The following is a 12,388-nucleotide window of genomic DNA, read 5'->3' on the forward strand; positions in this document are numbered from 1 at the left end:
CATAGAGAAACTTACGTTTAAGCGCCCAATATTTCAGCAACAAAAATACATCATTTCTTTTCCCACTTATATCGAGAAGTAGGGTAAAACATAGAAAAAGTTTACGATGTGGAAAGTGCCACTATAACTTAAGAAAAAATACGAAAAGCGTTAATGAAGGTCATCAGCTGTATCAGGATCACTGCCGTACACATATGAACAGGGTTTGTTGATGGTTTGTCCAAGAGGAACAAATTCAAGATGGACGATGCCTTTGATGTCAAAAAAGACAGTGGCCATCGTTTTCACCTTGGATTTGATCATTCATCAGCGACCTTATTCCGGTCCTCCAAAAAGGCCTGGTGCCACCGAAACACACCAGTACTTTCTAAAGCAACATCTGGGCAAGCCTGCATAATCGTATCAAACGTCTAACGAACGCAGCGACTTGCTTGAGAAAAGTTCTGCGGAAGATTTATGGTCCTGTGCGTTGAGCTGTCTGAGATATACGACGACATTAGCAAAGTTCAGCGAATTAAAAGACAGCGGCTACGCTGACTAGGTCATGTCGCCCAAATGGACAAAAACACACCAGCTCTAAAAGTATTCGCCATAGTACCCGCTGGGGGAAGCAGGGGAAAGAGGAAGACTTGCACTCCGTTGGAAAGACCAGTTGAAAAATGACCTAGCTTCGCTTGGAATCTCCAATTGGTACCACATTGCAAGAACAAGAAACGACTGATGCGCTGTTGTTAACTAGGCTATAACCGATATATATATAATATCAGTCTATCAAAAACACAATGGCCAGAATCACGAACCACCCTTGCTGACTAAGAATCAGATACAAATATTTTAAGTTTAATTATTTACTTTATTGTGTTAGTGTTGTTTATAATCTGAATGCTCTCAACTATGACACTGTGACAATTTTCTCAAACTCTCCCGATTCTCTTAACATTGTTCAATGGTGCATTTACATTTTTACCTTTAACTTGTTGCTGTGTGATATTTGACCGAATCCATTCGTTATTATTTGTGTGCTTGTGTGTGTATGTGTTCCTAATTTCGATATCTTTAACACTACTCGGCCGATTGGAGTTTTTTTATTTTCATTTGCAATTTCATAGATTTACATATACATTTATATGTATGTACGTATGTATGCATGTAGTTATGCGGTCACATGACTTAATAATTTATATTTTCTCCCTCTTAGGGGTTACATTTGTGTAGGTATTGTTGCTTTATCGTCTGTTATCTTACATTTTATAGGCAAATAAATTAGCTAAAATGCCGCTGTTATCATTTTCAATCATAAGCGCTGCGCTTATTTCTTCATTTTTACTTAAATATTTATGTTTTGTTATTTTTATTTTTTATAAGCATGGTTTTCCTAGAGTTAGCTAATTTATTCAATTATTATTTATCTACTTACTTCATTCTGTTTACTTTCTTACGATGCTTACTTGGATAAAGTGATGTCATTTTCTAATTAAATGCTTGGAAGGTTGCTACATTTCCCGTTATGCCTTTTTATACCTTCACTTGCTATTTTAACTGTTTTTGTTTTTCTTTTTGTAATATTGGACCGTTATTACATTTGATACATATATTAAACCAGCTTAACACCTAAGTGGACATACATAAATAAATATGTAAGTATGTATGTATGTATGTATGTATGTAAATACTTAATTGGGGACCGCAGTTAAGATACTCTATGCGATTGTAAAGTAACATCTTCTAATACCACTTAAAGCATTTGTTGCGATTATCCGTTACGTTTCAAGTTGAATTCGCTGCGTCGCTCGCAGATTCGCAGATACGCAGTTAAATACAATAACAAAGTCAAAAAATTCGAGAATATTTTCTTTTCGATTGCTGATTTTCTTATTATTCTTGTATTAAAGTGGCTGTGCAGTTGTGTGGTGTATTCAAATCAAATTTGTAAGGCCACTTGGCTAATACATACAAATGCAATGCTTTCATACGAATGTACATAATTATCATCGTTTATTTTTAACCGTTATAAGAACGAAAAGTAGCTTTGGTCAAACAAACCAATACGTTTTATCAACTCGCTAAAATTTGTGGGTATTATTGGCTTGCATTTGCAATGCTCCAGATAAAAATATACAAAAATTGGTCCACATAGTGGGCTTAGTCGCTTCGGTGCAATGTCTTGAGGAAAAGTAATATTCCGATTAGGCTTCATGTAGGTTGTAGTAGTTCTGAAAAAGCAGTAATTCTCCAAACATAACCTCAAACAGTCTGAAAAAAAAAAACAAATTGTACTGCGGCATAGTTCACTACGCTTGGACTCGCCACATGAGTATAGTATTCAAGGGTGACTATACTTTTAGTTTATTATGAAACTGGGTCCTGGGGAAAATACGTATAGAAGGAGCCAAGTGCACCAGCTTATTAATTGTGTATGCAATCAGCGAGTCCTTGTCGGAACATTTGATTTTTAAAAGTATTTTTCGAACTCAGACTTAATTTCTGTAAAAAAAAAAATAATTTGTTCAATTTGGTTTACCGAGGTCGGAATTTGAATTCCGGTATTTTTATGTATATTTATGCATATGTTTACTTTTGCCTTCTGCTATTATGTTTTATTCGTTATTATTAGTGTTTTGATTTTGTTTAAAGACTCTTTGTGGTCCTTACCCTTTTAAAACCGTGAATGATTGTTTTTGATACTTCGTTAGATTTCCTCAATACGCTATGTTTCTTAGTTAATTAAGAAGTATAAATGGCATTTTTATCCAATTCTACTAAGAATCTACATATTATATATATTTTTTTTGTTTTACCGCATCAAAACAGATTAAATTTTTTTTCTATTTTATTCATGTTTGCTTTAGCGAGTATGCATATGTATATGCACATATGTATGTATGTATCTTAGATCGATTTCAAACTACGCCGAAGAATCGCAATATTTTTCAGACACCTTCCGCAAGGGTTAAAGGAACGGTACTCTGGAAGGAAGTTAGAGAATATGCTGGAATTCTACTTCTTGCTATATTACATATATGTAAATTCAGGACTAGCTTTCTAAGGAAAAGACAATCAGCTGTCATTATGAAAAAGTTGAAGGCCTGAAATATAAGTTGTTATTGTTCGGTATCTCTTTTTATGCAATTTCTCTACTGACCTACGTTTTTGTGTGCCTATTTAGAGAGCAAAACCTAAATTCGTTTTCGGTTGCTTTTTTGTTTCTTGTTTTATTTTTCCACATCGAAGCAGCTCAGATATTTGCTCCCTTTGTAAATTTAGCACCTCGCCACTCGGAGGCCTAGCTCAGATTCGAAGCGAATATTGTTGTTTCACTTGGAAATAATTAGCAACACCTGACTTTGTAATCATTATCGGTTGTCACATAATTAACTACTTGTATAGATGTATTCTTCTTTATATTTATTCTTCTTACTAATGTTTAACATTAGGGTGCGCGCCATTTTACAAATTATATGGATTTCAACTAATGTCGTGATACATATGTATGTATACCTCTATATATTTGTATATATATATATATATATATTTATTCATCGCACAACTGTTTTCATCAAAGAGTTAACAACTACACACAGATTTAATGATTTTCATTTGTTCAGCAGCCCTCCGGCAACGCTTTCGACGCTTGCCCATTGGACATGTTTTCGTTTATAATTCAACACTAACACTAAATAACACTACGACATATCATAATTACATATGTATGTATGATTGTTTACTTTTTTATTTTGCATTGATGTACATATGTATATTTATGGATGAATTTCCGGTCCATTTTGCCTTATGATTGCAAGTATTTATTTTTTGTGAATATATTTGCCAGTATGTTCTTATTATTTTTAATACCGTTAACATTTTTTACATTGTAATCTCAAAGTCGTCATGTGTTACCTCTCATTTTCAACAAATTTGTATACGCCCGCATGAGTGACCACAGACACCTGCCATTTTATAAATACTGCGCTAAGGTGTGAGGCTTTTCACTTAGTTTTAGTTTATGCAATTTCTTCAAATGGTTTGGAACCGGAAGCGCCAACAGACTCTTATCTAGAAGATATTTTATGATATTTTGCAGACGGGCAGTTTGAACTTATACACCCAATGAATTCAAAATTGTTTCTGTTTACTGATATTATTTATATCAAATTAAAATACATATATAAATCATTCTGCATTTAATATTACAGTAAATTTTAAATAAAGTAATTCATATAAAGCTTACGTTTAACAGTTAACAGTTTTCCGTTTCCTGTTGTTTTAGTTCAGAATATGCGCATGAATATAGAACGACCCTCAACTTCGGACATGTTCAGTCATTACGATTTAGTTCAGGTTACGCAAAAAAAAAATTGTAAAAAAAAATAAAGCAGAAGAATTTTATTATTCTTAAATTTCTTAGTCAAGTGTAAGAGATTCAGTTAGGGTGGGTCACTTCTGTTCAAAAAATAAATGTTCGGTACTACATAATTTTCATGCTGCGTATCTTGTAGAATTATTATATTAATACAAGTTACATGATTTTCGACTTCTCATTTACTGGAATTGTTAATACATTTCAAACCAAAATTCTTGTACATTTTATCTCCAGATTAACTTATGAATTTTTTGAATTTAGTAACACTATTTATAGAATTATTACGATTACCAAAACAAATGTCATACTTCGAAATAAACAGTAATACATTTTCGAAACTCACTGCAACTTTTACATTTTTAAATTTTTGTATGATCTAGAGCCATCCATTTTAACCAAAAACTTGTTTGCCATAATTATGACGCAATTTCTTTTTAGAGGTTTTTTCCAATTTTACAAATTGTATTTATATTTTAAATGTTTTACTTGCAAATGAAGATATTGTGCCTGAAAAACAACGAATTGTGTTTATTTTTTCAAAGATGAAAAATTAAACCGGGAAGGAGCTAAGTTTATTCTTTCATGTTTATTTCCTTTTAATAATTTAATCATTTTCTAGTCCCTTTTTACAGACATGAGTTTAAAGAATCCACCACGTCCTCGTAAATACTCGTATCGTCGTTATTAAATTGCTCTCCGCTTTTTAAACAAGTTTCCAATGGATAACAGCGATAACAATTTTAAATATTTTGTAAAATAGGAATTTATTGTTTAATGATTTCAGCTCCTAATGAATCTTATTAAAAAGCCAATTGCAATTTTTGAAGCCAAAAGGAATGCTTTTCTCACAAAAACGTGAACAACAATGGAAATAAGAGCGCTTGGATAAAGAACAATAAGCACATAATTTCAATAAAAAAAAACAAAAGATAAAATAAAAAAATTTATGTCAAAAATAATTTTTCATTAATTTATATAACGATTTATATGCATATCAAGTATCTAACGAACAACGTATTTCTCTGCGTCAAAGCGTTTTTTATATAATGAATATCATATTTAAAGTCCGAAATTGCCTATGAATATCCAAAGTTTCTGTGCTCTAGCCAACTACTCTTCTAAGAATGTATTAATAATTTGCAAAATAATAGCAAATCGTCTTAAATTAAATAAGATAGAAAGTGTTTACTTCTGTTTCTGGTTTCCGTTTCATAAGTAAAATAATTATGTATATATAGAAGCGAATTGCACAGTAATAAAAACATTATAATGATAAATAAAAGTTAAAACTACCAGAGGACATGCTTTTTGATTTATTTTCTTGTATGTAATTTGTTGTTGTTATGCTGCTGTGATTCATTTCTTTCTGCTATTGTGCCCGTTCTGCTGCATCGGCTACTGCGTCAACACCGCCTACGAAACGTCCTTATTACTCCATATAATGTGCATCGTTTGCTAATTTACGCCTCTTTCATATTATTTGTAATATTTTAAATTATTATTATTGTTATTAGTGTTTTTTTGTTTTAATAAATATTCAATCCAAATCTAAATGTCTATCAATAATGGCGCGCGTGCGCCAACGCCAACACCACCACACGACGCCGCTTGCCACGCCCACGCCAACGGCAATGCCAAAGTGCGCGCTCACGTTGGCGTCGCCGTCGCGCACGCAGCAGCCAACGTCACTTGCGCTGAAACATACGCCGGAGCGTGTTGCGCCAGCACAGTGTTTGGCCAACTGCCGAAGCAGCCGCCGACGACGAGGGTGTCACTGCACCACCCGACACCGAACGCGTGGTGCGCTTATGCGACAGTAATGGCAATGGCAGCGAAGTGGTTTTTGTGGCCGCCAATGGTTTGCGTAGCGATGTGCACTGTACCACATCCAGTTCGGCCATGGCCGCTACCGCCAACATGCCACTTCCGGCATTGCGGGAAGTTAGGTGCGTGGAATGCATCACATTTGACGGTGATGGTGATGGCGACAGGGACAGTGACATTAGTGTTGCAGATGGCGTTAGCGGCGAGGGCAATGCCGGCTCTGGTGGTGGTGGTGTTACGCTTGGTGCTGGCGCATGCGCGCAACAGCAAATCATTGTATTTTATCTCAGCCACGGATGCTTCAGGCAATCCGCGGCCGTTGCACGCTTCGTCCGATCAAATACCAACATTGGTATGAGAAAATCAGCAAAGGCCTCTGCATCGTCGCGTGGCCATTCGTACTTTTCCGATAGTACGTCCACCAAACCCCATGGCTTCAAGCCGGTGATGTTGCGCAGCTCACCTTTACGGTTGAATGCTTGCGATGCATACGCCCCGCGTAGGATTATATTATGGGGTATCGGACCTAATAATTCGATAATATGTGCAATGTGATCCTCATCGCGTGAGTAATTCTCGCCCGAATGGGGCTCGAATAGGTAGTCGCCGGTGGCCAACTCAAAAGCCATACATGCGGTACTCCAAATATCCGCTGATGTATCATAGCCTGCACCAAGTATTACTTCTAACGAGCGATACTGACGAGTCTGTATGTCCTCAGTGAAGTGTTTGTCAACCCAACAGGCATTGCCTAGATCGGCGATTTTAACATCAAACTTACACGGTTCCAGAGCGGGGTCCTTGCGAGGGATTGGCTTTACGGCCGGAGGTGAAGCTAATGCAGGCGCATATATTACCGGCTCGGATTTGGATTGCTGTGGGGCAGCTGTTGTCACTGTACAATTAACAATTTTCTCATTATTATTGGCATTTTGTTTAATGTGAGGTGTAAGATTCGTATTCGACGTGTTAGTATTGTTGTTGTTCTTTATATTGTTGTTTTGCATTTTCGATGCCTTTGTGGTGGCATTTTTAGTCGCTGCGCTTTTCTTGTTTGCTGATTGTCCTTTGAGGGTCGGCGAAGAGCTACCTGAGTCATTCAACTCGTCTTTAATGGTGTGGCTATCACTGCTCGATGAGGATTTGTTATCATTTTGCTGTTGTTGGTTTTCTTTTTCCTTTTGATGTTGTTGCTGATTACCTGAGTTTTCTTCAATAAAAAAAAAATTAATAATAAAAAAATGAAAAATACGAATTAAGTGTAATACTCACTCTTATTTTTCTTCTTTTTTTTCTTTTTCTCGCCAGGAATGCTGTTTGTGATGATTTGTTCGGTTGCATTGTGGACAGCTGTCTGTTTATGCTGTTTTCGTGGCGAATTCGTATTTGAGTTGTTGCTGACGCGTCCTAGCACCTGTTCCTCTTCATCGTCGTCATCTGCATCGCCATCTGCGTCATTGTCCTCTGCAATGACATCTTGTTCTGCATCTTCGTCATCGCCATCTTCATCATCTTCGTGACCGTCGTCTGGGTCAGTGACATCGCCATTAACCAATTTACCGCCTTTCAAGCGCGCACGCTGCTCATTGTTGCCATCGCCAAAGCCATCATTGGCCAACAAGGTTCCATCTTCAGCCGCTACTGGAGCTTCGCCGCCCTCCGGTACGCCTCCGCCACTCTGTTCCAGATAGTCCCATTGCTTTTTAAACAACTCCAAACGTTTTTTTGCCTTTTTCTTTAGTTTCTTTTTCTTGTTTTTACTCATCTTGCCGGTAATTTGCGGTTCGCGATATTCTTTGGGAGCCCGACTAACAAACGATGGAAACATTTTATAATTCATGACATACAATTCGGTAGCTTCGTTAGCCAACGAGCGCACATACTGTTCATCGACACAAAGCAGCACATTCTCCGGTTTAATGTCGGTGTGAATAATCTTGCAACAGGAGTGGAGGTAGTCCAGACCCTCCAAAACTTGACGTGTGATCGACTTTACGTTTTCAATGGGTATGCCGCGGTAATTGGATTTACGTATAAGTTTTAGCAAATTATCGCCAAGCACCTCGAACACCATGCAAATGTGTGTGCCATTTACGCCAGTGATCTTGAAGTCATCTAGCAGCTGCACAGTCTTCTGGCGACGCGGATTGCTTGGTTCCGAATCGCGCACCGATTTGAGTATCTTAATTTCGTCTTTAGCCGTCTCGGCAAAATGATGAGCTGATTTTACAATTTTTATGGCCACGTAACGTTTCTCCTGCAAATCCCAGCACAGCCATACGGTGGAGAAATGGCCCCATCCTAATTTACGTACAACATGATACCGTCCTATAAAAAAATATAATAGGTAAACAATGTCAACATTTAATTTTCTCTTATTTAAAAATTATATTATTATAACCGCCCAATGTCAAACCCTCAAAAACAAATTGTGTATTATTTTTCATTCCGCGCTTTTATATTTCTTATTTGATTGTTCTAAAGCAACAAACAATATCTAACGGTATAAAAATCACGGCAAAATACCAAATAATAATGTACACACAAACGTATTGATTTGTTTATAGAAATAACCAGCTTTGTTTTATGACACCAAAACAGATGCACCCATACTATCATTATATGATTCACAAAGCTAAAAACAAAACACAACGCAAAACACTTGAATGCACCTAGTAAATAGACAAGATCATAGAAACCAGTGCAATCCGGCAGTAAATTCATTCCGTTGTAATCGTCTTTACATTCTTTCAAAAAATTCTAGACAGTAAGCAATACTACTGCGGCACCAATAAATATATTCATGCCATACCCGGTTCCAGTTTATTTTATTTGTCCATTTTAATTGTATATATGTTACACTATACAATTTTTTGTTGCAGTGGTGGTTGTATGAACAAATACATGTATATTAACGAATATACTTATATATCCAATGAGACGAGGCTGATTTGTGGCAGCTCATTTCAATGTCACTTCGCGAATATAGTAGTACAATGGGCTCATCACCATCCACTTCAGTCCTCCCGCGCTCTAGGCGAAGACAACCATCGCTCAACTGTATGTGGTCTCGTTCAAGTGGCCTTAATGGTGCAGTTTTGTTGGCTTGCCACCAACGACCGACCAATATACTACACTGGACAGACGACACAATGAACTATAGTTGTGTTTTTGAGAAAGTGCACAAATTTAATTAACTCGACAAATTGCAATTTTCAAATTTTTGTCTGATACGACTACTCGAATGATTATTGTGCTAGAATGGAAAATCAATATCGAATTTCTTTGACTTCTAGTAGCATTTAATGTTATTTTTATATAAAATCTTTTTAAAAGCGCTCTTATAAACTTAACCTTTATATTAGCAAAAACTTTCTAATTATTTAATTGCGGTATTCACAACGTGTCATAAAGCATCGTAAAATCATAAATTTTTATACTAGTTTAAAAAATTTGTTCTTGGATTGCATACTAAAATAAGTTTACACAAATACTACTCTGACCGCTATGTTTTCGGATCGTTATAACTTATAACTTTATGAGACTATGTGAAACCCCTAAATATCACACAAAACCGTGATAATTAAGTTTTTAAGTCTTTTCGGTGTTTAGTCATGGAATAATAGGCACGGAAGCGATGTCTATTAATAAATGGCTAACTCACAAAACAGCCGGTTTTACGACAGTCGGTCGACGTAACCGCAACTTAAACGTGTTTTTACCTAATCAAGGATTGCCAACTGATTAAGTCGACTACGAAATGCGTTCCAAGTAAAAACTAATTGAAATATATATAGATATACAAATATGTATATACATATGAAATATGAAAATGGAAATATGAAAAATAACAATAAATACAAAGTATGCGGGTGTGGCTCCAACATAAAAGTGTACTTTTTATGCAAAAATATACACCAAGGAAAAAATAACCATGAATACATTTTATTGATGTTTTTGCACTTCCTTGTTGCTTCTCGGCCTAATCACAAAAACAATAATAATAAGGTAGGATGAAACCAAACCAATTGTTTTGACTACTCACTAAAAAAAACGTGCACATGCCAGGAATGAGTATCTGAGAAGGCATGTATACATACACACATACATACATATGCATGCACGTTAAACGAAATCCTAAATAGATATTTCTTGGCTCACTAAACTTAAAGAGAAACAAACATACATATTAACAAACATGGGTATGTAGTATTTGTTGCTACATAATACTGATAACACTTGAAAAACCTGCCGTGTATTTAGCAACAATTCTTTTATTTTATCTTATTATTCCTAACATTTACCTTGAAACAAGTCGCCAATATTCACAGGATGATAGCCCCCTTTGCAGTAGTCTTCCTTCAATTCTTGCTCCTCATTTTCACTATTCAATTCAGAATCTTCCGAATCGTTCGATGAACTGCGTGGCGGGTATTGATATTGTTGCTGTTGCTGATTCTGAGGATCGTCATATTGATGCTGTTGTACATTTTGAAACTGTTGCTGCACATGGAAATTGTTCATACATTTTTGCTGTTGCTGGTGTTGCTGCTGCGGCAACAGCTGCTGCTGATAGTTAGAAGAGTACTTTTTACCTCCTCCACTAGCGCCACCGCCACCGCCACCACTGGCGTTATTCACCGAACTTCTCAGGTGTGAACTATCGTCTAAGTTATTGGTAGACCCTGTAGCTGGCGTATTAGTAGCTAATGAACCTGTGCCACTTGTGGATGGGGCTCCACTAAAAGATTTAGACATTTTCGCAGTGATTTCACCTTCAGGCGAAATAGGAGATGTTGGTGGAGCACCACTTGCGTTGCTATTATTAGAATTTCCCGGTGTCTGACCAACACCACTACCGGAACCACTAGCCACGCCATTCTGTTTACCACGCTTCTTGTTGGGCTTATGCCGTTTCTTCTTGGCTTGTATAGCCAGAACTCGCCTGTTGACGTCAGCCTTTGTGTTCATTTCAATGGTCTTTAAGCTAGCCGCCGCTACTTTTGCCGTAAAGACAGCTGTTGTTTTTGCTACCCTTATTTGAGATGCTGCAGAATGATAGCAAACTGTTTTTGGTCAATATCGCTCCAGCTGCTACAAATATGCTAAATGGATAATAGTTCTTTTTCTCAAATAGATTTAATGTTTTGAGAAAACGTCTTCTTCTATCGAAATATTGAATTTTTGTCTTCGTATTGTATTTTTCTTTCTTTATTTCAGCCACACCACTTCCTTGGTCGCACTATAGAAATTGTTGAAAAAGAAAAGTTGGTAAGATTTTTCTTCGTTATAAATTTGGCTAGGTTTCGTCTCTTCTTTTAGAAGTACGTCCACCGCCTACTCGAAAATTCATTCAAAGATTTTTCACTGTGACAATTTTTCACAAATTTCCTAGCTTGAAAATTAAACTATCAAAATTTTTACTAAACTTGAAAAGATTTTCTCCGATCAAGTTTTTTTCGTGGTAGAAAAAGAAATTAAACAAAAAACGCAACCGAACAAAATTTTATATAGAACTTCCAATTAGATCATTAATTCTGTCTTTCTCTAACCCAAAGTCAAACTATCCAAATTTTCAACTACAACATAGTCTATTTCGTTTTCGCAAATCCGATAGCCATACTTTTGCGAATGTCGTCAAGCGACAAGTATGTCAAAGAACTTGCATTGCCAACTACATTCGTCTGTGATTTTGCAATGTTTCGCATATTTTTTTCAATACAACTGTTACTATAATGAGGAAGCTTCCACCAGTAACAATTGTGAAACATTTTGATCTTTCTAATAACTACACTTACATTTCTTAGGAAATGCGATGAAAGAAAAACCAATCAAAACTTTGCTCCATCTAGAACTCTTTTCACTTATTACAGAGAATGTTCTCTGCTTCTCACCCAAGTTCATTTAAACATGTGGTTGGAATCGCTGCTTTACCATCAGAGTTGCAGTTTCATTACTAAAAAATTTCTGAAGCAATAAGAGTTATTCACTAAGTGTTAGAAAAATAATTTGTTTATAGCATCTTTTAATTGACAATTATATATAGAAAAACGAAATATAAATATGATAAATATGATATATTCATATATACCAGCGCCATAGTAAAAAATAAAGCAAGTGCAAGAATTTATATGCTCACAAGTATGTAAATAATCTTGTCATAATTATGAATATGACTTCTGTTTGGGTTTCGACTACTTACAC

General features: G+C 36.0%; 1 protein-coding gene across 1 annotated transcript; it reads right to left on the reverse strand.

Annotated features, from left to right (window-relative positions):
- Positions 1 to 4,932: 4,932 nt before the first annotated feature.
- On the reverse strand, positions 4,933 to 12,142 carry LOC105230594 (SRSF protein kinase 3). The gene is made up of 4 exons (XM_011211449.4): positions 11,983 to 12,142; positions 10,489 to 11,426; positions 7,457 to 8,512; positions 4,933 to 7,394 (listed from the first exon to the last, which is right to left on the reverse strand). The coding sequence occupies exons 2-4, from the start codon at positions 11,153 to 11,155 to the stop codon at positions 6,466 to 6,468; spliced, it is 2,652 nt and encodes an 883-aa protein (XP_011209751.2). The 5' UTR covers positions 11,156 to 11,426; positions 11,983 to 12,142; the 3' UTR covers positions 4,933 to 6,465.
- Positions 12,143 to 12,388: the final 246 nt, after the last annotated feature.

This window comes from Bactrocera dorsalis, unplaced genomic scaffold, assembly GCF_023373825.1.
Source record: "Bactrocera dorsalis isolate Fly_Bdor unplaced genomic scaffold, ASM2337382v1 BdCtg070, whole genome shotgun sequence".
In the NCBI taxonomy this organism is placed as follows: Eukaryota; Metazoa; Arthropoda; class Insecta; order Diptera; family Tephritidae; genus Bactrocera; species Bactrocera dorsalis.

Bases quoted from the DNA above. Each gene is read 5' to 3' on its own strand.
- LOC105230594 (XM_011211449.4), bottom strand. From the start codon at position 11,155: ATGAACACAAAGGCTGACGTCAACAGGCGAGTTCTGGCTATACAAGCC. The intron at 8,513-10,488 runs GTAAATGTTAGG...ATTTTTTTATAG, and splicing joins TATTGGCGACTTGTTTCAAG to GACGGTATCATGTTGTACGT. The intron at 7,395-7,456 runs GTGAGTATTACA...TTTTTATTGAAG, and splicing joins AAAAAAGAAGAAAAATAAGA to AAAACTCAGGTAATCAGCAA.